The following is a 25,093-nucleotide window of genomic DNA, read 5'->3' on the forward strand; positions in this document are numbered from 1 at the left end:
AAGCACACACTCAAATGCATGTCCCAAAGCACACACTCAAATGCATGTCCCTAAGCTTGCATAGAGGAACACATACAAAGCACACTCAAATGCATGTCCCTAAGCTTGTATAGAGAACACATACAAAGCACACACTCAAATGCATGTCCCTAAGCTTGCATAGAGAACACATACAAAGCACACACTTAAATGCATGTCCCTAAAAGCTTGCATAGAGAACACATACAAAGCACACACTCAAATGCATGTCCCTAAGCTTGTATAGAGAACACATACAAAGCACACACTCAAATGCATGTCCCTAAGCTTGCATAGAGAACACATACAAAGCACACACTCAAATGCATGTCCCTAAGCTTGCATAGAACACAGGAACACACACTCAAATGCATGTCCCTAAGCTTGCATAGGGAACACATACAAAGCACACACTCAAATGCATGTCCCTAAGCTTGTATAGAGAACACATACACACAAGCACACACTAAGCATGTAGAGGAACACATGCATGTCACCACTCAAATGCATGTTGCATAAGAACACATACAAAGCACACACTCAAATGCATGTCCCTCCCTAAGCTTGCATAGAGAACACATACAAAGCACACACTCAAATGCATGTCCCTAAGCTTGCATAGAGAACACATACAACAAATGCAGCACACACACACTCAAATGCATGTCCCTAAGCTTGTATAGAGAACACATACAAAGCACACACTCAAATGCATGTCCCTAAGCTTGTATAGAGGAACACATACAGAGCACACACTCAAATGCATGTCCCTAAGCTTGTATAGAGAACACATACAAAGCACACACTTAAATGCATGTCCCTAAGCTTGCATAGAGAACACATACAAAGCACACACTCAAATGCATGTCCCTAAGCTTGTATAGAGAACACATACAAAGCACACACTCAAATGCATGTCCCTAAGCTTGCATAGAGAACATACATACAAAGCACACACTCAAATGCATGTCCCTAAGCTTGTATAGAGGAACACATACAAAGCACACACTCAAATGCATGTCCCTAAGCTTATAGAGAACACATACAAAGCACACACTCAAATGCATGTCCCTAAGCTTGCATAGAGAACACATACAAAGCACACACTCAAATGCATGTCCCTAAGCTTGTATAGAGAACACATACAAAGCACACACTCAAATGCATGTCCCTAAGCTTGCATAGAGAACACATACAAAGCACACACTCAAATGCATGTCCCTAAGCTTGCATAGAGAACACATACAAAGCACACTCAAATGCATGTCCCTAAGCTTGTATAGAGAACACATACAAAGCACACACTCAAAATGCATGTCCCTAAGCTTGCACAGAGGGAACACAAAGCAAAGCACTCACACTTAAATGCATGTCCCTAAGCTTGCATAGAGAACACATACAAAGCACACACTCAAATAGAGAACACATACAAAGCACACATGTCAAGCCCTAAGCTTGCATAGAGAACACATACAAAGCACACACTCAAATGCTTGTCCCTAAGCTTGTATAGATGAACACATACAAAGCACACACTCAAATGCATGTCCCTAAGCTTGTATAGAGAACACATACAAAGCACACACTCAAATGCATGTCCCTAAGCTTGTATAGAGAACACATACAAAGCACACACAAACACACACTCAACACTCAAATGCATGTCCCTAAGCTTGTATAGAGAACACATACAAAGCACACACTCAAATGCATGTCCCTAAGCTTGCATAGAGAACACATACAAAGCACACACTCAAATGCATGTCCCTAAGCTTGCATAGAGAACACATACAAAGCACACACTCAAATGCATGTCCCTAAGCTTGCATAGAGAACACATACAAAGCACACACTCAAATGCATGTCCCTAGAGAAGCTTGCATAGATAGAGAACACATACAAAGCACACACTCAAATGCATGTCCCTAAGCTTGCATAGAGAACACATACAAAGCACACACTCAAATGCATGTCCCTAAGCTTGCATAGAGAACACATACAAAGCACACACTCAAATGCATGTCCCTAAGCTTGCATAGAGAACACATACAAAGCACACACACTCAAATGCATGTCCCTAAGCTTGCATAGAGAACACATACAAAGCACACACTCAAATGCATGTCCCTAAGCTTGCATAGAGAACACATACAAAGCACACACTCAAATGCATGTCCCTAAGCTTGCATAGAGAACACATACAAAGCACACACTCAAATGCTTGTCCCTAAGCTTGTATAGAGAACACATACAAAGCACACACTCAAATGCATGTCCCTAAGCTTGTATAGAGAACACATACAAAGCACACACTCAAATGCATGTCCCTCAGTTTGCACAGAGAACACATACAAAGCTCACACTCAAATGCATGTCCCTAAGCTTGCATAGAGAACACATACAAAGCACACACTCAAATGCATGTCCCTAAGCTTGCATAGAGAACACATACAAAGCACACACTCAAATGCATGTCCCTAAGCTTGCATAGAGAACACATACAAAGCACACACTCAAATGCATGTCCCTAAGCTTGCATAGAGAACACATACAAAGCACAAACTCAAATGCTTGTCCCTAAGCTTGTATAGAGAACACATACAAAGCACACAATCAAATGCATGTCCCTAAGCTTGTATAGAGAACACATACAAAGCACACACTCAAATGCATGTCCCTAAGCTTGTATAGAGAACACATACAAAGCACACACTCAAATGCTTGTCCCTAAGCTTGTATAGAGAACACATACAAAGCACACACTTAAATGCATGTCCCTAAGCTTGCATAGAGAACACCTACAAAGCTCACACTCAAATGCATGTCCCTAAGCTTGTATAGAGAACACATACAAAGCTCACACTCAAATGCATGTTCCTAATGACAACATACACAAACTATTTTGAGCACCTTTAGAATACATTACCATAATCCATGCAGCCACAGTATACTTTTGCTTTCTTGTGTGGAATGTAAACGCATCAACATACCCCAAGACTTCTTCCAATCCTCTCAGATGTAAAGACCAAACATATAAGTTCTTTGGGCTTTGAGGGTACAGTTCCTCCTGGCTCTGGTTTGAGACTGTTTGTCAAATCAAACCCTTCATTGAATATGCTTACACATCCCTTGAAGATGAAAAAGTCTGTGTCATTGGTCAAAACAGCATAAGCGTTTTCCATTGTCTCAAAAGTTTTAGCAATATACGTATCAGCTTCCTCTCGAACATCACAGACTTTGCAGCCACTGGATTCCAAGGAACTACGGAACTGAGGACTCATCAAACGTGAACATAACATTTGTGTTAATTCATCTATATTGATGTCCCCTGCACAGACTCTCAAAGTATTTCTTTGAACCTCAATACAATCATTACATCTTTCTTTCCAAACGGGCATCTTTCGAGAATTAACCTCCTGTGAACTTCCTTGGCAGCCATCCACAAAGAATAAAAGTTCAATGCCAAGACTTTTCAAATCTGATACCAATTTGGACACATATGCATCAATAGCACCATATTCCCCCCCTAAAATTGGAAGGTATGGATTGTCCGTGACATCTTGAAGGGCCACAAAGACTTGACGAACCAGGAACACTTCAAAGGCACAGAGGTCTACTAGAATGTTTATGCCATGGCGTTGCTTGGCAACACGAACAAGGTCCACCGCCTTGGCACATGACGGCAGATTTTCCCGACAATATGTCCACAGGCCTCGAACTCCCATCTTTGAGACAGAAATTTACTGTGTACCTGGAACACGTAGAAACAAAATATTATAAAAGGGTGCAACGATACACCGGTACACCGGTGCATCGCGATCTAGGGCATACGATACGATACGCGATACATTTTTGTCCGTGAATCGATACGCTACGATACAAAACTGTAAACAGTGTTTTGTGTGCTGTCAATTACAGTAAATGATCTTGTTCACATAATATAGCGTCCATGTTGTTAACACTGAATTGAATAAACGCATCTTACCTGAGAGTGTCTATATTTGTCTCTGTTGTGCAAGTTAGATCGACGTTTGGCACAAAACTGCTGTATTCGCTCAAATGTTTTTACTATACGTTCCGAAAATATCCAGCCTTTTTTTCAGTGACAAAACGTTTATGATCATAAATATTTTCCATCAAACGATAAAGCATACCTATCATCTGAATATACTACTTTTCATAGCAATCAATAAAGCTTGTGTTATTAATAATTTGACAAAAATTGTTAATGATAAAATGTTCTGCATGAAACCATGACTCGAAACACTTCACACAAACACGCCTTTCCAGGAAAACGAAAATACAAAGCCATGCTGTTTGTTCATTGGTGGCCAGTAAAATGAATGACCAATCAGATTGCATTACTGCGAATGTCAAGCTCAAGTTCACGGTCAGATGCCATGTGCTTTTTGCGCTGTCAAAACAATGGCTGAAGACGGACTGTTAAGCAGCGAAATCAAATGTGAAGTCGAAAAACCCCCGGCTTCATTCAAATCTTCTGTTTGGCAAGCATTTGGTTTTCCAATTGAATACATTGGCGGTAAGAAACTTGTTGAAAAAGATGAGACCGTCTGTCGTCTGTGTTACCTGCGAATCAGGTACACGGGGAGCACAACTAACATGTCCACACATCTTCGGCGACATCACCCGGATATTCATTGCAATGATTATGGACAATCAAAATGTTCAAAACCTTTGAACATTTCTGACGATAAGAAACGCACATCGTTAGCAGGTCAACTTAGACTTAGTGAGGCTTTCAAGACCAAACTGTCGTCTCGTTCGACACGGGCGCAAGCAATAACAAATGGAATTGGTACATTCATTGCGATGGACATGCGACCTTATTCACTTGTAGAGAACATCTGTTTCAAGTACCTCATCCACACACTTGAACCGAGATATGAAATCCCATCGAGAACCCACTTCACGAATTATGTGATACCTGAAATGTACAAGAAAGTAAAATCAAGTGTGATGGAAATATTGCTCGTGCGTCATCAATGGCTATCACTACTGATGGTTGGACCTCACGTTCCACCGAGAGCTATATAATACCATCACGGCTCACTATGTTAACGAAGACTGGCAACTTAAAATTCCGGTACTTCAAACACGAACATTACAAGAGAGCCACACTGGGGCAAACCTGGCTAATGTCCTGGAATCAGCTGTTGACGAATGGAACTTAGGCAAATTTTCTCAGATTGCCATTAGCACAGACAATGCTAGCAATATTGTTAGTGCTGTAAAGCAGTCGAAATTTGCACCTCATATAAGGTGCTTTGCGCACACAATTAACATAGCAAGCCAAAAAGCCATGCAGGTGCCGCAGATGTCCAGAATTTTGGGGAGAGTGAGAAGAATAGTTTCATTCTTTCACAGAAGCTCACATGCTGCATCTGTTCTCAGGTCAAAACAGTTACTTCTTGAACTGCCCGATCACAAACTGATCGAAGATGTTTCTACGAGATGGAATTCGAGCTGCGACATGCTTCAGCGATATCCCGAGCAGCAAGCTGCAATCTTTGCCACTCACACAGTGAAGGATATCAGGAAAAATGCAGACACCCTTGTTACTCTGTCAGAGGAAGATGTTAGCGCAGTAGAAGATGCGGTAGATGTTCTTCGACCATTGAAGACAATAACAACAATCCTCTGTTCAGAGAAAGTGCCCACAGTTTCCTTGATTCTACTATTAAAGGAGCTTATTCTGAAATCCATGTCTGTCACTGAAAGTGATTCTGGCCTTGTCAAGTCTGTGAAGTCGGCAATTGTCAAAGATCTGAAGACCAGATATACTGACCCTGACATCAACAAATTTCTACAGGAAGCAACTGCCCTTGACCCCAGGTTTCGATCACTACCCTACCACAATGAAGCCAACCGGCTTCTTGTATTCAGTGCCCTGACCATGAATGCGATCAAGATGGCAGAAGCAAACAAGGTAAATAAACAGTTCAACAACTGAATAATTAAAATACTGTTAATGTAATTAATTAATGCTTTAAACATTTAAAACAAAAATTCCACAGAAAAAGGTGTTTCAAACAACAAAACTTCATCTTAATTTGTTTCTGAATATTTTATTATTTTTATTACATAAAATGATTGAAATTCTGAATGGTAAAAACGTTTCAACAGTGTATCATGATCAATTAATCATGCTACATTTCAAATATCACTTTAGACATTTTAGCTGTCAGTTAAACTGTTATAATTCTTCTTTCAGGATGAAGTGGCTCCAGTGAGAGTGAAGGAGGAACCGAGTCATCCCACAGATGAAGCGATAGCACAGCCCCCCCAACCTGTATTGCCTCAAACCCACAGTCAGCCCCCTGAGTGTCATGACACTGAGACTGGTGGGACACAGACTTGCACTTCAGACTCTGTTTCTGACTCTGAGACACCAGGCCCATCACAACCTAAGAAAACCAAAAGTGCAATTGAGGAGACATTTGGGGAGGTGTTCATTACACATGTGCAAGAGGCAAAGCCACATTCTGCTTCCATTGAGGAAGAGGTGCAGAAATACAAGCTTGAGGAATGTATTCCATTAACTGAAAACCCCCATACTTTGGTGGAAGATGAACGCAGTCAGATTCCCAGCCCTTGCCCGTCTTGTGAAGCAGTGTGTGCTACTTCAGTCCCCAGCGAGAGAGTATTTTCCACAGCTGGGGATATTGTCACTGCTCAAGGTGCTTCACTTTCAGCTGAAAATGTTGATATTCTGATTTTCCTAAAAAAAAATATGAAACTGTAATTGTAACAGAATTATGATGCATGAAGCACACTGAAAAAGAGTATGTAACCATTTGTCTGTTTGACAATGTTGTGTTAGTCAGATTGTAAGACTCCTTGAAAGTGTCAAAGTTTATTTCAGAATATCCAGATAGCTGACTGCTGTTAAAGTAACAGATTTGTTTAGTGTTTACTTAATTTTAAAACAAAAGTAATTGTTTTCAGTTACAAGAGACTTGGTACAGTTTACTAACTCTGATTGAAGATTTCTTCTTCAATTCAAATAAAAGTTGTATGCTTATATTTTGTTATTCTTTTTATTTTGTGTATCGCGATTCGTATCGAATCGTGGCAGCAGTATCGAGATACGTATGGTATCGTGGCCCACCTGCATGGTTGCACCCCTATGGTACCAGAATGTATAGCTCACCTTTCATAATTTGTATATTCAGAATATAGAAATCATTCGTAAGATTTCACTGGATTGGCAAACACAATTGAGACTGGGAGGTATTAAGGAATAAACCAGACATTTAACTTAGAGCCCAGTCTAGTCAAGCAGTCCAAACTGGTTGGATACTAGAACACGGCATACCTTTGTATGTATTATACCTGTGCAACTGCAAAGCTAAACTTCGTCCACTACCCAAGAAAATGAAAGAATTGGCATGCGCACAGCTAGTTGAAAAGTAATGTGAAACCACCGAATAATAGCCCACTGTTATACCCCATCATGGACGGATCCAGGAATTTGGTGTGTGTGTGTTCATGACATTGATGTTACTTGGAATTTTTTAATTACTTCTCACACGGAATACCAAAAACAGCAGGATTACCAACGATTGGATATCTTCACTGTGAATTAATTACATACTAAAACAAAAGGTAAGTGTGACTCACTGATTTATACGTATGAGACCATCATTCTTTGAAGAAATCACACTTTGTCACAACTTGAACTAAGACAGCTGTCTCGACCATGTCCAGGTTTGACAATGTTTACTTATGCCACAGAGAGAGAAAGAGTATGCCAGAGACACAGAGAGAGAGAGAGAAAGAGGCTGCGACTGCTATCTTTGTGGGCACTGGCAAGCTCGGTTGTAACGGTGGCTTATCTGATTGGCTTCTGTGAGAATGAGGAACCAGCAAAGGGAGGTAATAAAATCATCGACTCGAACCGTAGATGCATCGAGGGTATAGTGGAGATTTATCGGAACATATACCCTGGAGATTATCGAGGATGCAATAGCAATGGCAAGAAAACTATGACTACTAACAAAGTTACCTTAGCTTCAAAGAAGTCCTTGGCTCCTCGGACTCCTGTCTCATGAACATCTATCTCAGAGACGTTGGTAGAGCTGTGACGATATATCGTAGTATCGATAATCGTGATACTTTTTCTGGCAATAAATATATCGATACTTTTTTCCGTATCGTGACATGTATCGTTGACCTTGAAATTGTGAATTTTCACTAGAAATTGACAGTTATGTCAAAATTTACACTGTTACTTGTTATCAAATAAAACTTTCTTAAAGAAAATAACTAAAGATAGCATATTGTGGTATGCATCGTATCGTTCCATGATATCGCAATACGTATCATATCGTGAACGATATGATTGGGACTGTTTCCTATTATTTTAAACCAGGTGAAATAAGACCCAAAAAAATTACGACTGGGATTAAGTGAGCAGTCATTTGACCTTGTTTTAACACAGTGACACAGACAAATGAGATGATAAATAAAAGCCAGATAAATCTGGGGAATTCATATAATTAATTACACATCAGGGCTTGATTTGAGGAACTTGATTAAAAATGCACCATGTGCCAGTTGACATGAAAGGCTTGTTGCACACGACAAAAAGGGGTTTCATCTTGGTCCCATCAAAGTTGACTAAACTAGCTGAGAGAGCAGGGAGACTATATAAAGGGGAGTGGTCACTCCTCGGAAAGCTCCTAAGCTATGCCTCGGCTCGCCACGTGACCAGTGTAGCCAATATGGCCGCAGCGTAGTTTTTAAGATTGAGCCCGGTTTATTTTCAACAGCTGATTACATACGCTGAGTTGTGACAACTGAAAACCTACATGTAGAAGATAAGTTACCTATTCTGTCACTTCATTTTAAGTCAAATAATTGTTATTAGTGTCAGTATAAGTACAGTAGATTTGTAGTAAAGTTTCAAGTGGGCATGTTGTAGCTCACTGGCTTCAATTGTCAGTACACAGCAAAGAAAGACTAAATTATATCGCTAAAAACTTCTTTCACATATTCGTTTAATTTTTAGAAGGGAAATATACCTTTAGTTGAAAGGTGTTTGCAAGTAATAGTGATGTTTTTATAACTAAAAGTTTTTTGTTAGGGTGTATTTGAGGTGTATGAAAAATATGACATATCGCCGATCTGCCAACAGGGCGTTGTTTGAGTGTTTCTAGTTATTGTTCAAAAACATCTTTCACATACACCTTCAATTTTTATGAGGGGAATATACCATCAGGTGAAAGGTGTTTGCAAGTAATAGTAATAGTTTTATAAATTAAAAAAAATTGTTAGTGCGCATTTGAGGTGTGTGAAAAATATGACATATCGCCGATCTGCCATTGAAATACTACAGGGCGTTGTTTGAGTGTTTCTAGTTATTGTTCTAAAACATCTGTCACATACATCTTTAATTTTTATGAGGGGAATATACCATCAGGTGAGAGGTTTTTGCAAGTAATAGTGATAGTTTTAAATTGTTTTTTGTTTTTGTTAGGGTGTATTTGAGGTGTGTGAAAAATATGACATATCGCCGATCTGTTCTGATACGCCATTGGTGCTTGCGATGCTTGAATGTTATAGTTCTAAAACTTCTTTCTTTCCTGTTGATCTTAGTATTTGGCAAAACTGGAAAGGTGTTTACAACGCTTTGTGATAGTTCTAAACGTTCTGTTCTTGAGGGGTCTGTGACAGTGTCAGTTAACATTCTGTCAATGCCCATGTCATTCCACACATGCAATAAAATATCTGAATTAGTTACTAATGTAAAAAAATGTCTCAAAGTAATTTTTTTTTTAAAAAAGGACAGCTGATGTTTACACATGTGTTCTACCGATAGTTTTGCGTTCTTTAACATGTTTGGGGAGGGATGGCCGTGGTGTATCATTTATTCTTTCATTCATTCACATGTTCTTTTTCTTTTGTTCTTTTTCTTAATTTCTTTCATTCATTCACATAACATTCTTGCTCTTAATTCATTCATTCATTCATTGTAAAATTCCGACTGATACAATACACGGGTTGAAGTACTGCTAAACGCAGCCGAAGTTGCGCTGGGACCGAACCAAGTCACTGTGTGCGTTGGAGCATGACGAGGCACACGTTAATTAGTACAAATGGTAAAGAAAGCAAGCGAGTGACCTATCCCTGTTGTAGAGTATCCCTGGAGAGAGAGAGAGAGAGGATATCAGCATCAGTATTTTAAGGAACACAGCATTTTGGGGTGTATTCTTATATTTCCCTTCACAGACACATTGTACTGACACCTCACCCAGCCAGTCCTTTCATTACCATAATGCCATGCACCAGGCAGGGTAGCAGCAAGTTCCACATTTTAATGCCTTTTTATCCACAACACCACAATGGTAGATGAACAAAATGGAAAACGTTAAAAGAAAGTTACAACTAAAAGTTAGCAGGTGGTCGTTTTGAACCTGAGAGTAAATATAGAAATATAATAGGTTTGTTTCTTACAATGGGTTATGCAAATGAGACTTTTAGCTCAAAATGAAAAGAATGAAAGCAGGCTTAGCTGACAATTCCACTCAAGACACATCGTCACGCTATTTCCGTATTTGGAAAACACCATTTTGACCTCCGACCTTTCGCGTGCTACGTCATTATTTGGTATCACGTGACGAGGAAATCCCCAAGCAGAACGGAAGCCATTCAAGTACCTCCGTGTGTCAAAGCCCGTGGCGACAGGTCTCCGATCACTAACTGAAAAATGTCCGAAACCGAAGAGCTTGCCAAGAAATTGCAGAGAAGAAACGATATCAATGATGGGATAGAAGAAGGCTCACTGCCCTCAGCACGTGTCTTTAATCCTTACACCGAATTCAAAGAATTCACTCGGAAGCAAATCAAAGATTTCGAAAGGACATTTAAAAAGTAAGTTTTTTTCGAACTCATTGTTATTCCGCATGAACCATCCACAGACAATAACAATCCGGGTTTTATAAAGACATCTCGTATAGACGCATATTTGTCACAGATGATTCACTTCCCTGTAACAGAATACGTGAAGAGGCCTCTCAATGCTGACCTACATACAAGAGATGAACAAATAATCTTGACAAGCACATGTTTTCAGCTTGACAGGGGGCGTGGCAAATGAACAGTGTGTTTTGAGGTGAGGTGAAATTGGGTTTAACGTCGTGCTTGAGAATATTTCGCTCATATGACGACGTGCATGCGTGTGTATGTGTATGTGCGGCTGCTTGTACTAGCCCAGACTGAAGCTGGTTTTATAGTGCTAGCCCACTGAGATACCATGCCGCAGTGATGCATGAATACCCCACTCAGACACATTATACTGACTCCGAGCCGACCAGTCCTTGTTGTACCCATTAATGCCGAAAGATGCGTTGTATGTCATGTTTGTTTTCATGGATATTTCATTCGTTGCTATCAGATCAAATACTTTAATGTTTATGAGCTGAAGATCATATTCATAGATTTTTCCAGGATGTTGACTGGCTAAATGATTGTTTACTAAAATGTCTTAAAGATGTTTGTTTTTCTTTTAATTTGGCGATTGTATAGAGATCTGGAAAAATGCCATAACAAACCTGACAAGAGGTGAAAGTGTCCAGAAACATGTGAAAGGTTTCTTTTGCAAATTGTCTCAAGCTTAATCCCTGATAGAATTTTAAGGACAATGCAGAAATGTAAATATAAATGTACAATTTTATCCAGATTTAACAAAACACTGTCAAGACAGGTAAAGCAAACTGGAATTCAGTCCAAAGTATTTTTAAAGTTAACATGTCATTGTTTTGCAGATTTAAACTACGAAGTATGTAGACACACAAAGTCAAACATTCCAGGAAAACCTGTATCAACACATTCCTCATGCCATCTCAAGTTCCCCGAGAGATTTTCTCAACTAAGAATGTGCAGCACATGAAATGCAGTTGTATGGTATTAACATAAACATGATAAACATGCAAAGCATCGGTAATAAGATATTAGATAATAGCTGATGTAGTTAAGATGATTAAGATCGGAGATTCTACCAGTAGAGATTGCGATCGGAGTATGGAATAAACTATGCAAGCAAGTATAATAAGTGGGGGTATTTTGTTTTGTTTTTTGAGAGGAGTCCAAATTTGGCAGCTTGGTCTCATGATGTAAATACAGTGTTACAAACCATTTTTATTTTTTATTTTGATATTGTTTACAGTGAGGTGTTAAATGTTTGTTATAAAAGTCTCAGTTAAAAAAAAGTAGGAAGTTCATTCAGATGTATTTCAAAACATGCCTTACTTGGACCTGTTGTTATTAAACAATAATAGTTGATCTCTTGATGAAAGAAGTTGACTCCCAAAAACATGTGCATGACTCCCTCTCATGACACCAGGGAGTCATGATGACTCCTAAATTTTCATGCCTAGGGTAAACACTGATTATGCAGTTGATCTTGCTTGTACTCAGTTTTGTAATATATGTATATATTGTAATATGATCTCTCAAGTCACATTTGTATTTTTAGTCCTTAATATATCTGTAGAAGTGGAAACAGTCTAGTGTTATATCTGATTATAATGCATAGTACTGTTCAGAAAAACAGATCACTCGGAGTTTCTACCAGTTGAAGATGATTGCAGCCTCTACTAGTAGGATCGGAGTTTCTACCAGTTGAATTGGAAAATGTACTGGTAGAATCTCCGATTCAACCAGTAGAGACTACGATTACAATCTCTACCCTGACATATCTATATGGCTTGGGGGGGGTTGATGATTTTCATGGAGAAGCATGTACAATGTAAATGAGCCCTCACCCTCAAAATCAATGATTATAATTTGTTAGTCCTCTATATCCTTTTTCCATAACAGATTGATACATGTGTCATGATATTTTGAATATATTAATCCAGTGCTTGTAGCCTGCAGGGTAAGTTCATGAGGGATATTTAGAGATGGATTTATGTGTGTAAAACATGCACAAGTGCAACCTTTATTTGAAAAATGCAACCCAATATTTATGTCTACATCCACAAAGAACTTGTCTTAAAAATTCAAATTTGTGTCGGACTAGTTCTGTTTTGTCACACAACTTCAATCTTTGAACAAACTCTGTATTTCTATATTTTCCAAACCATATAACTAATCCCATCCTCGATAATCTCCAGGGTATACATTACGATAAATCTGTTAGTATCTAGGATGCATCTATGGCTCGGCCCGATAATTTTATTACCTTCCTTTGCTGGCTCCACATTCTCACAGTTGCCAATCAGCTCAGTCGCCGTTACAACCATGCTTGCCAGTGTCAACAAAGATAGTGGTCGCAGCTGCAAAGGTTTGTTCACAGTGCGACTCAGATTTTGGGGAAAATCATACAGACAAATTGACAGGTCTGAACTTTAAGAAATATATGCAAGAACTCTTTCTACCTCTTTCAGAGTACCTCTGCAACTATTATGTTGCCAAGTTTTATCGGTTGAATAAAATAAGCGAAAGTGAGTTGTGATTGGTACGCTCAACTTCCCAGCATAGACACCTGATTGGATAAAAATCCAGCCAAGGGAGGTAATAAAATCATGGGTCCGAGCCGTAGATGCATCCAGGGTATAGTGGAGATTTATCGGAACGTATATCTGGAGATTATCGAGGATGAACTGTGTTGGTTTTACACACATGGCAGTCTTTGAAGATCAGTAATTTTACTTATTTAAACTAGTTTATTTAACTTCTATAAATTTATGGGACCCAGATGCAACCTTGTTTTGTCTTGTGCAACAAGCTTTTCATGTCAACATGTACATGGTGCATTTTAAATCAAGCTCTTTAAATCAAATCCTGATGAGTAATTTATCATATGAATCTCCCAGTTGCAACAAAAGTTTTGAAAAACACATGTTCAATATATGAACCTTCTTTTGTCACTTCTATTAATCTGTCTTTGCCAACCTATTTTTCTAGATGTCATACCTCACATGGATTTATTCAGACCTGTCCAGTAGCTTATATTTGGCCCTCTATCTTCAGAAAGTGCCAATACAAATTCATAACTATAGTTTGGCATGAAATGCATGTGGACCCGTTTTTTTGTAAATATCTCTTCATCCAATAACCCAATCGATCTCAAACTGTGCAAGTGGATGTTTTGTCAGACAACCTAATCACATTGTAATCACCGATTTTATGCATTTGTATTAAAGAATCTGTCTATGTAACTGTCAACAAAATAAACAGCAGAACGCAGAAGGCTTGCAGAGGGAGGGAGCCAATGACCTGTAACAGCGGCAGTGTTGGGTCATAAAGGTCAACGTTCGTCAATGTAGGTCAGCTATGCTGATGACCCTGATGTCAAAAGAATCTAACTTTGGATGCCTACCTTTTTGTACAAGGTTTTGTTTATTGGTTGTTGGTTTATTTTTCACAATTTTTAGCATGATGTTCTTTTTCATGCCAAGAGCAAAAGTTGTACGTTTCATGTAATCCGACACCTTATAAATCGGTTTGCTACGTTTGCTCTCTTTTAAAAAAAAATTCAACACATTGCTAATTAAACGTTTAGCATCATCTGAATAAGCTTTCATGATGACAGCTAGAAGTAGTCAATGTGAATGATCCAAACGGTCTATCACTGTGCAGTGCACAGGTAACTATCATGAACTGCACGTGCATTTACCTTTATGACCCAACACTACCGCTGTTACAGGTCATTGGCTCCCTCCCTCTGCAAGCCTTCTGCGTTCTGCTGTTTATTTTGTTGACAGTTACATAGACAGTTTCTTTAATACAAATGCATAAAATCGGTGATTTACAATGTGATTAGGTTGTCTGACAAAACATCCACTTGCGCAGTTTGAGATCGATTGGGTCATTGGATGAAGAGATATTTACAAAAAACCGGGTCCACATGCATTTCATGCGAAACTATAGGAGTGTGCCATGCTGAAATTGTTTTAACTAATGTCAAGTCAATGTTCAGATGATGTACTGTGTATGAATATGATTTTAAAAGTCTTCAATTTATCAACTTGAAAAAGACCATTTTCGGCAATTTATCAGACATAATGTAAAAGCACACACGAAAAAATACATCCAAACCAAACTACCCCATACTTCTGCTGCCTCCTATCACTTCTGGTAAATTTCAAAACACAAAGGAAGCCAAGTGGTTCAGTGTTCACTTATCAATCTGGAGACCTGTTTTGATTCCCCTCATGATATTTCTGGAATATTGCTCAAAGCAGCGTAAAACTTAACTCACTCATCTGAGGCTCCAAGCTGCCTTCTTGAGGGAATGTCTCAATTTATCCATCATCAACCTCTTTTACAGGTACGATGTGAACGATGACAAGTTTATTGACTTGATGGAATTGAAGCTGATGATGGAGAAGCTTGGAGCACCCCAGACCCATGTCTCCCTTAAGAACATGATTAATGAGGTGGATGAGGACAAGGACTCCAAGATCAGCTTCAGAGAAGTACCTACATCATATTTTAACGCTTTCCATTTTGTTCATCTACCTTTATGGTGTTGTGGATAAAAAGCCATTAAAATGTGCAACTTGTTGTTATCCTGCCTGGTGCTTGGCATGATGGGAATGAAAGTACTGACTGGCTGAGGTGTCAGTACAATGTGTCTGTGGAGGGAAATACAAGAATACACTCCAAAATGTTGTGTTCCTCAAAATACTGATGCTGATATCCACAATGTCATTTCCCCCCTCTCCTGTTTCCAACCACCATCACACTCACTCACTCACATAAAAATAAAATCACCAGTCAAGGTAATATTCCTTCTAAATACTCAAAGTATTTTACTTTTGGCAATTTATGAAGTGTATATGGGGCAAAAAAACAATCTAAAAAAATTAATTTTTTCTTGTAAGTTTATATTATTGGCCAATAAAAAAGATTTGGGTTTTCTTTTCGAGCAGGGAAAATGAATTAATTTTTATTTTTTCCCTCCTGCCTTTAGGTTTTCTGTGGACAAAAATCCATGAAACAAGAAATAGAATTGGTCTGGCCTAAAAAAATTATATATGGTAGCTTTCCTACAGTTTATATTATTGAGAGAAATGCATTATTTATTTTTAGAGAAGTGTGATTTAGTGCCTTTATAAAATATGACAGAAGGAAACATTGCAAAAGCTTTGCTTTCTTTTTCCTATGTGTTAGGTATTTGTGTAGAAATAACAACCTTGAACATGAAACTGAAAGGTGTGTCATGCTTATTTGTCATGCAGAGTCTGGTGTTTGTCTGTGGAGGCAGAGGTGGCAAGGCATGATTAATTGTTACCTCAGGCAATTTTTTACAGATTTATCTGGCTTTTATTTCATCATCACATGTCGGTTTCACTGTGTTTAAGCAAGGTCATATAACTCCTCACTTAATTCCAGTTGTAATTTTTTTTTTTTATTTCACCTGGTGTAAAATAGTAGGAAACATCCCCAATCATGTCGTAACTACTCAATGTAGTAGTAATGTAGCTTCTTTAAAACACAACCCCAATATATCCCATAATTCCAATATCCCTGCAGTTCCTGCTGATATTCCGCAAGGCTGCTGCTGGTGAGCTAGATGAGGGTAGCGGTCTGTACGAACTGTATGCCAACGTCTCTGAGATAGATGTTGATGAGACAGGAGTCCTAGGAGCCAAGGACTTCTTCGAAGCTAAGGTAACTTTGTTAGTAGTAGAAATTTTCTTGCTATTGCTATTGTTGCCAACATGACAGTTCTTATGTACTTGCTAGGTCAGCAGTTCTTATATTGCTACTTAGTTAGCAGTTCTTATGTACTGAAAATCATGAAATTAATGCCAGCATTTTATTAAGGTGAAAAATGTGTCTGTACTCTTCTTGCATTCTTATGATGAAGCATTTCAGTCTGACCATGTCTACTTATAAAAGACAGAAAACGTAAATCTGTTGACACTACACATTACATCAATACAGGTCACTTCCTCATGACAGGTATCTCAAACCACATGTGTCACGCCAAAGACCCGGGTTCGAATCCCCACATGGGTACAATGTGTGAAGCCCATTTCTGGTGTCCCCTGCCATAATGTTGCTGGAATATTGCTATAAGCGACGTAAAACCAGACTGAGTCAGTCAAGCCACATGTAATTATCACTGGTTACAGTCACTGGTCATTGTTTAAAGTCACTCAAGCAGATCAGCCAGGCCGGACATTCTCCAGCCACTTGTTAGTTGTACCTGGGTAGATGACTTGTGTCTTTCAAGTCGGATTACGTTTATACATGTTGTACAAGACAAGTAGTAGCAAGCAGTCATGTGATCAAACATGGCAGCGTAATCAAAACATAGTCAGCTCATTTCCATTCATTGCTTAACAAGCTCAATTCATTTTATCATCAACACAGATTCCTGAGCTCGCATTAATTTTGTGGCGCATTTCAGACTAGACCCTCGCGACTCAAATTAAATTCGTGACGCATTAATTTCATGATTTACAGTACATGCTAAGTCAGCAGTTCTTATGTCCTTGCTGATTCAGCAGTTGTTTTGTTCTTGCTGAGTCAGCAATTCTGATGTTCTTTGCTAAATCAGCAGGTCTTATGTTCTTGCTAAGTCAGCAATTCTGATGTTCTTGGCAGTTGTTGAAATGTTATGTTCTTGCTGAGTCAGCAATTCTAATGTTCTTGCTAAGTCAGCAGGTATTATGTTCTTGCTAAGTCAACAGTTCTTTGTCCTTGCTGATTCAGCAGTTATGTTCTTGCTAAGTCAGCAATTCTGATGTTCTTTGCTAAGTTAGCAGTTCTAATGTCCTTGCTGATTCAGCAGCTCTTATGTTCTTGCTAAATCAGCAAGGCTGACATTCTTTAATAAGTCAGCAGTACTGATATGTTTGTTAAATCAACAGCTTGGATAATCAGTCATGAAGTATGTAGGATTGTTGTATAGTTATATTAGTTCATTTTGTTTAATTTCATTTTGGCTGAAATACACAGGGAATTATGTGTGTTAAGCTAGGAGGTTTTAATAACAGGCACAATGTCTAGGTCAGTTTCAGTTGAAATATCCCCAATCAGACAAATGGTAGATATAATGTCCTGTAAAATAGTATAAAATTTTATGTTTGGTAGTAAGGTAGACTTGTGTTCAAAGCATTCATTTGCTCACATGGGTATGACATGTGATGTCTATTTCTTATGCTCTCCACCATGATATTGCTGGAATGTTACTAAAACCATATTCACTCAATTTCAAAAGCTTATTGTCAGAAACTGAGAAAGAATTCTTTAAATTGAATGCTTCATGCTCGGTAGTGTGTGTAGTACATATACTATTCACACTTTGCTAAGGATCAAATAATAGATTCAACGGAAAATTATGATGTGGGGTCATATTTGGTTTAAATACCCAAGCTTATTGTAAGCATGGATCCTAGATTTCAGTATGTCATTTCATCTTGTGGAACCCATACCTGCTATTGACAGGTGTTATGTACTTGTCAATGACTCGTTCCATGATTTGAAAAATGGTTGATTGGTGCCATGAAAACCATTTTTATGGTTACTCATGTATCAAGTGCATAAGGTTAGATTAAAGTGACTGTTTGCCTAATAGAGGTTGCCATATGATTATCTATCCAGTTTTAAATGGACACAATTTCAAATTATACACCTACGTTTAAGTAAAGTTGTGAATTTTGGTGATCCTTAGCAAAGTGTGTGTAGTATAGATAAATAGATATACAGAGCTACAGATAACCTGTTGATCATTGAGTTATGTACTCGCTTGTGTTCATCTCAATTGGGTATCCTAATTTTCCTTTGAGTAACCTAATAAATTGTACCCACTTCACTCAAACTCAATTGGGTATTTTGCCATTTTCCATAAATTGTAAAAAATACAGTCAAGTTTAAATGCTGGTTTACATGTTTGTTATATATATTTGATCTGTAATATGAGAAACAATAAGAAAGACTGCAAGTTGCCAAGTTCATGTGTTGAAATGGAACCTCTCAATATACCTCAGTTATTTCATCTATCCACTGGTACACAAGCTAAGATTTGACATTTTTGTGTGTACGCATCCAAGATCAAATTTATTGAGTACTAATATTTAAAAAAATTCAAGCATACTTGTACGCAATAGACATAATAGGAATTGAGTTTTCGCATAAATATTTGCGTATTTTATGCAGATATGCAGCTTATCTGTACCTCTGGATATAATATCAGCAACGAAATGTTGCACTTTTCCTGTTGACATTCTGAGTCAAATATGACAAAGTTCTCATTCTCTTTGCAGATCAAGACACAAACTATTCAGAGCAAATTTGAGGATGAGATCCGCCAAGAGCAGGAGGATAAGAAACGAGAAGCAGAAGAAGCCAAAGAAAGACGACAAGCTTTCAAGGCTAAACGGGAAGTGTTTGGTCAGCAGTAAGGGAGATCCCCCCCACACAAGCGGAGGAAAAAACTAAAGGGAGAGAACTCTCAATTTATGGCTTAGAAATATAGGATTAAGGAGTGAAGTTTCCCTCACAAATAAAATATGGTTGTTTTTCTAGGAAATAATTCAAGAATTAATTATTGGTTGATATAATGGTATTTGATATAAAGAAAGGAAAACATTGCTTTGAGGTGTAAATGACTTAGATTTTGACAGGTAATCAGAGGTACAGATAAGCTGCGTATCTGCGTAAATTACGCAAATATTTATGCGAAAACTCAATTCCTATTAAGTCTATTGCGTACAAGTACGCTTGAAATTTTGTAAATACTCAATAGATGTGATGTTACATGCGTACACACAAAAGTGTCAAATCTTAGCTTGCGTACCGGTGGATAGATACAATAACTGAGGTATTGAGAGGTTCTATTTCAGGACATGAACTTGGCAACTTGCAGTCTCTCTTATCGTGTCTCATATTACAGATCAAATATAAATAACAAACACTAACATTTAAAACTTTATTATCTTTTAACAATTAATGGAAAGTGACAAAATACCCAATTGAGTTTGAGTGAGGTGGGTACAATTTATTTGGTTACTCAAAGGAAAATTAGGATACCCAATTGACATGACCACAAGCGAGTACATAACTCAATGACCCAAAACGTTATCTGTAGCTCTGGGTAATGTAGATTTTTAACAGACTTTTAGTTCTTTTTATGTTTTGATGACATGATTAAGACATGATATGTATCTAGAAATAATTCTGATATTGTTGTATAACTGCAAAAGAGGACAGTACAATTGAATGTTCAACCATGTTTATTGGAATGTTTTACCCATGCTGTTGTGTAATATTTGGAGATAGCGATAGTATGTATGACAGCAATTTTCATGAAATCATGTATGTGTCATAATAACATATTTTATGCTCAATATCCTGCTTGTATGATTACAAGATGGAACCAGAAATAAGAATGTAACATATCCTGTAAGACATTATAAGCTTATATGAGACAATTTATCAATTGCAAATATATGTTGAATAGTACATGTTATACAAGATGTTATTTGATGGAAACATGTAAAAATTGTATTTCTCATTCACACCTTGTTCATTAAAGATACATGACATGTGAACAAAGGTTTAAGACTGTGATTTCTATTAAATCAGTTTAATTTTATATTTATATTAATTTGATCTGAAATATATTTTGCTTGAAAGTATTGATACGAGAAATATTGTGTAATGTTTATTGATTTGTCAAACATTAGTCATTCCATTACCACAACACCCTCAGTTATGAATTAACTATGTATTATTATGCACTATATTACACTAATCGTTGGTGATTATTCTAAGGTGCTTTGTTTTCATGGATCTGATTACAGTATTAATGTTATTTTGCGTAATACTTTACAGGGTCTGTTAATTATGTTTATATTAAATAATACTTGGACCATACTTCTTGATTTTGTGGTTTACAGATTTCTTCTGGCATTATGGTGATTTGTAATCTTTTGGTATGACATTGTGTGGGTGTGCTAAGCTTCATGTTCAAACTGAAGAGGACCTAAAAAACTAAATAGAAGATTGTGGTCTCGGTGGTAGCTGAGATGGCTAGTAATGTCCCACTAAAGGGGTTGGTTAAAGCATTTGCTCGTTATGCCGATGACCTGGGTTCGATTCCCCACATGAGTGCAATGTGTGAAGCCCATTTCTGGTGTCCCCCACCATGCTATTGCTGGAATATTGCTAAAAGCGGCATAAAACTGAACTCTCTCACTCACTCACTCCCACTAATGATTATTGCACTTACTGTGTACTATGCAAGAGATGTGTACGTGTGTGTGCAGGTGCTTGCACTTGCCCAGATCTCTAGTCCCTCATACAGTTGGTACTGTTGGTTAGGAGTGCAGGTTGGTATAGGCTCAAACAGCTTAAGGTAAACTGTGGTAGACTTGCAGATCATGATAGGTTCTAGTGCCCTATGCAAGTGGTTAACTCAAATCAAAATCGGCAAGGGTTTAAGGTGGTGTTCAGGGTTAAATAGCGAAGTGTGTGTCACTGTTTGTGTGTTTATCTGTCTATGCTGAACTTTTGTTGGCTTTATAGTGCTAGCCACTGAGATACCATGCTGCATTCAACATGGATACCTCTAAGCTAACCATTCATTCTCGTATTCCCTAATACTAAGTGTGAAGAGATCTACCATCCATGGCCAAGGTATCAAACGAGTGGACACTGTCCACTACACCAGTGGTTGCAATGACCAGAGTCAAACAATGCTTGAACTAATGTTTGGACATTTTTTTTGTTGTTGTTTTAGTATAAGTATATAAATATACAATTTATTATAAAATTTACAAGCAGGTGATTTTTGCATGTTATTTTCCATTCACAATTCATGGCGGGTTAAGTGGTGTCCATTTTCTGATGGGTTCGTCTGTGAGCTCCAGTTGGTTGATCTGTTAACCAGAAAGATTTAAAGATGGCCATAATATGATTACTTTGGCATATTAATGTCCATGATGCTTATTGTTGTATTATTGTGTCAATTCCAACCAATCTGGAGGAACTAAAAATATGTCATAATCTTAATGCAGATTGGAATTTATTCTTTTCATTTCAGCAAAATATTTAGTGCTGTAGGTGATATAACTCTATCAGTCTTGCATACTATTTCAAATTTGTCCAAGGGATGGAGTTTTGGGAACAACATTTGTTTGTTAAACGCAGATGACAAATTTCAGAACAAAGTATATGCCATGGGTTCCAGCAATTTCATGGCGTGAAATTATGTTTTTCAAAATGTCCTACTCTACTATTGCACTAAGATGTTTATTACTCCCATATTTTAACATAGCCTTGTGGCAGTTGTAGCACTACAATCTCTTTGTGGACCCAGGTCTGACATGTGCTTGAAAAGGTATGATAAGATTGGGACAGTAGGAATGACATGTTTCAATTGAAATGAGAAAAGATTGGTATCATTAATCTTTTCTAGTAATTTGATTTGTCTGCATTATGATCATTGATTTTGGAGAATATTGATTATTTTGAAGATATAATATTTTCACCTGAAGTCAAGATATTGATTTTTGTGGGATCACTCCTTCTTTTGAATGTGGCTGGTTAAGCAAATATAGTCAAAATGTAAGGAGAGCAGTTTCATTGGTTGATCATAATATCATCATATATTTGGTCATATAATATAAAAAAGAGTGCTACATATATTGAGAAAACAAGGAAAATGGTTATTATGTGCTCCACTGGTAATATATGCACAGTAATGAATGGCTGTAGCTGTAGCTGCACATGTGGTGCAGGTGTATATGTGTCCTTTAACTGTACATGGTACAGATGTTGTTAATACTTCCCTGTGGTATATTTCTGTATGGAATATGTCCTTTGGGAAAAGATGCTCATGTGGTATATGTGTCCTTTGGGAAAAGATGCCCATGTGGTATATGTGTCCTTTTGGTAAAGATGCCCATGTGGTATATGTGTCCTTTTGGTAAAGATGCCCATGTGGTATATATGTGTCCTTTTGGCATAGATGCCCTTGTGGTATATGTATCATTTAGGTATAGATGCCCATAGGATATATATATCCATGTGGTATAGATGCCCATCTCGGTATATATACTACCCATCAAAAGTTTAGACTCACTTAAAGCACTCACTATATGTTTATGTATATATATACGGTTACATTGAAGATGAATTTTTCCACAAACTTGGGGGAACCAACTACACTCCTTATGCAGAAGAATTGCGCAAGGATCATGCAGCCATTTCCTGAAAAGCATGTGCAAATATTGTGCATGTGAACAGCTGCTCTTTGGTGTAAAGTTTTGTTAAGAATTCACCAATTTTCGCTGAGTTTCATGATTGATTGAACTCATGAAAATAATTTGTTCAACGTTACGAATTTGTTTTACAATACATCAGTTCATGTGTATACAGTACCTTTACACAGTATGGAATATTTGTCAAAATCTAGTTCAGAACAGTTGGTTGAAGTAATTGACTACCTTTACACTCTTGAGTCTAAAGTTTTGATGGTTAGTATATGTCATTTTGGTATAGATGCCCATGTGCTATATACCCCGAGGGCATCCATACCAAGAGACATATAGTCAAAAATGGCATTATTCAGTGTATTTTGTCTAGCAAATTGCACATGGCTTGTCATAAGGGAATCCCTGCTTTAGGGCCCAAGTTTTGTGTTGCTCTTCACCTTCCAAGGACACAGTTCAGTATTCCCTCATCGCCGTGGTATGGCTTGCTCATCTGTTACTAGAGTATTGGCAGAGATGACTTGGTGTGCTTGTAATTGTACTTCAGAATTCAATGCAGTGAATAACTTCTGTTTGTGAGAGATATTAGTTGCCATGAACATAGTGTTTGATTTATCTGCTGCCAGAATTGCAGATGCTTATTTCTTCGGATTTATGTGATGTTTCTTTTTAGAGTTTTTCTTGTTATACATATACGTCTTTGTTTTTCTTGCTTTTCCCTCCTTATTTTTATGTGCAATTGAAGTCGACTCATGTTATTTCAGAGCATCTTGTTGCAAACTAATACAGTAATAATTGTCAGTATCATGAAACATTAATTGATGATTGTACTTATAGAATAAGTAGGCTTCTACCTTTCTTGCCACTTATCATGCAAGGGTGTAAATTAGATTTTAGTGACCGAAACACATAATCACTACTTCTACCGCAAAGACAATGACTACTACTACTACTACTACTACTATTAAAACTACTACAACCACTACCATAATTGAGTGGATCAGTGCTCAGGATGTCAATCACTGGATTGTCTGGTTCAGACCTGACTATTTATAGACCATGCCATATAGCTGGAAAATTGCTGAGAGCAACAACAAACAAACATATTGTCCGTGAAAATCTGGGGACGTGCGAGGTAAAATGGGGATGTATTATTTCAACTACCACTGTTACTGTTCCTACTTCTACTACTTCTTCTACTACAACGATTATTAACTCAGTCAACATATTAGCGTAAATACTTCATCAGCTCCTTAGGAGTGTACGTACGATATGGTTTGCCTCTGAGATACCAAGAGTTGAGTGTAGATCTATGCCGTATCCTTGTTGATTTAGAAGTGCTATATTTACAGCCTTATTTTGTGGAGGAAATACAGCTAATTCAGTGCTTGTGTGCTTTGTCTTGCCAATTATGGATGATTTGTCTGATTTCAACTGATTTTTACAATCATGATGAGTTTGTACAAAGTATTCTAGACATGCTAATGTATTTTTATCATCCTACAGTGTAAACCAAGTTTCATATTTTTTCTATCCCATGTTCCAGGTCTTCCCACCATTTAGATTAGCCAAGGTTGAGAACATGTAATCAAATTCTACGTTTTACATGAAAAACCGATATTATTTTTGTTTTCTTTTTGTATACACTTCACTGATATTTAAAAAATATTTTCCTTTTGAAGATGACTCTGAGATTTGGAGTATTTTCACATGAAGAGTATTTAGTTGAAAAAGATTCTTCAAGACATCGCAATGTTATCTATTGGCAGCAAAAAAGGACAATATCATTGTTGACTTGTTATTTTTACTGTTTACATCATGTTGCTCATGTAGCTAGGTTTGAAAGTCTGCCTTAACATTTGTTGACTGTTGCCATGGTT

The 25,093-nt window shown here is 37.7% G+C and overlaps 3 protein-coding genes across 3 annotated transcripts in view; 2 read left to right on the forward strand and 1 right to left on the reverse strand.

Annotated features, from left to right (window-relative positions):
- The window catches only part of LOC124268225, a 29,527-nt gene extending 25,248 nt beyond the window's left edge, over positions 1 to 4,279 (reverse strand). Inside the window, exons 1-2 of the mRNA XM_046703257.1 lie at positions 3,987 to 4,279; positions 3,009 to 3,775 (exon numbers count right to left, since the gene is read on the reverse strand). Of these exons, the coding sequence (XP_046559213.1) occupies positions 3,009 to 3,743 (735 nt within the window). The 5' untranslated portion in view covers positions 3,744 to 3,775; positions 3,987 to 4,279. The remainder of the gene's footprint in view (positions 1 to 3,008; positions 3,776 to 3,986) is intronic.
- A 1,289-nt stretch (positions 4,280 to 5,568) lies between these two features.
- LOC124268247 (E3 SUMO-protein ligase ZBED1-like) lies at positions 5,569 to 6,781 on the forward strand. Its single transcript, XM_046703288.1, has 2 exons — positions 5,569 to 5,965; positions 6,251 to 6,781. Exons 1-2 carry the CDS (start codon positions 5,741 to 5,743, stop codon positions 6,779 to 6,781), a joined length of 756 nt encoding a protein of 251 aa, XP_046559244.1. The 5' UTR covers positions 5,569 to 5,740.
- Positions 6,782 to 10,666: 3,885 nt separating this feature from the next.
- LOC124268227 (EF-hand domain-containing protein D2-like) lies at positions 10,667 to 19,575 on the forward strand. Its single transcript, XM_046703260.1, has 4 exons — positions 10,667 to 10,911; positions 15,314 to 15,461; positions 16,522 to 16,659; positions 19,263 to 19,575. The coding sequence occupies exons 1-4, from the start codon at positions 10,748 to 10,750 to the stop codon at positions 19,398 to 19,400; spliced, it is 588 nt and encodes a 195-aa protein (XP_046559216.1). The 5' UTR covers positions 10,667 to 10,747; the 3' UTR covers positions 19,401 to 19,575.
- Positions 19,576 to 25,093: the final 5,518 nt, after the last annotated feature.

This window comes from Haliotis rubra, unplaced genomic scaffold (genome assembly GCF_003918875.1).
Source record: "Haliotis rubra isolate DU_JTF1 unplaced genomic scaffold, ASM391887v1 Scf137, whole genome shotgun sequence".
Taxonomy (NCBI): Eukaryota; Metazoa; Mollusca; class Gastropoda; order Lepetellida; family Haliotidae; genus Haliotis; species Haliotis rubra.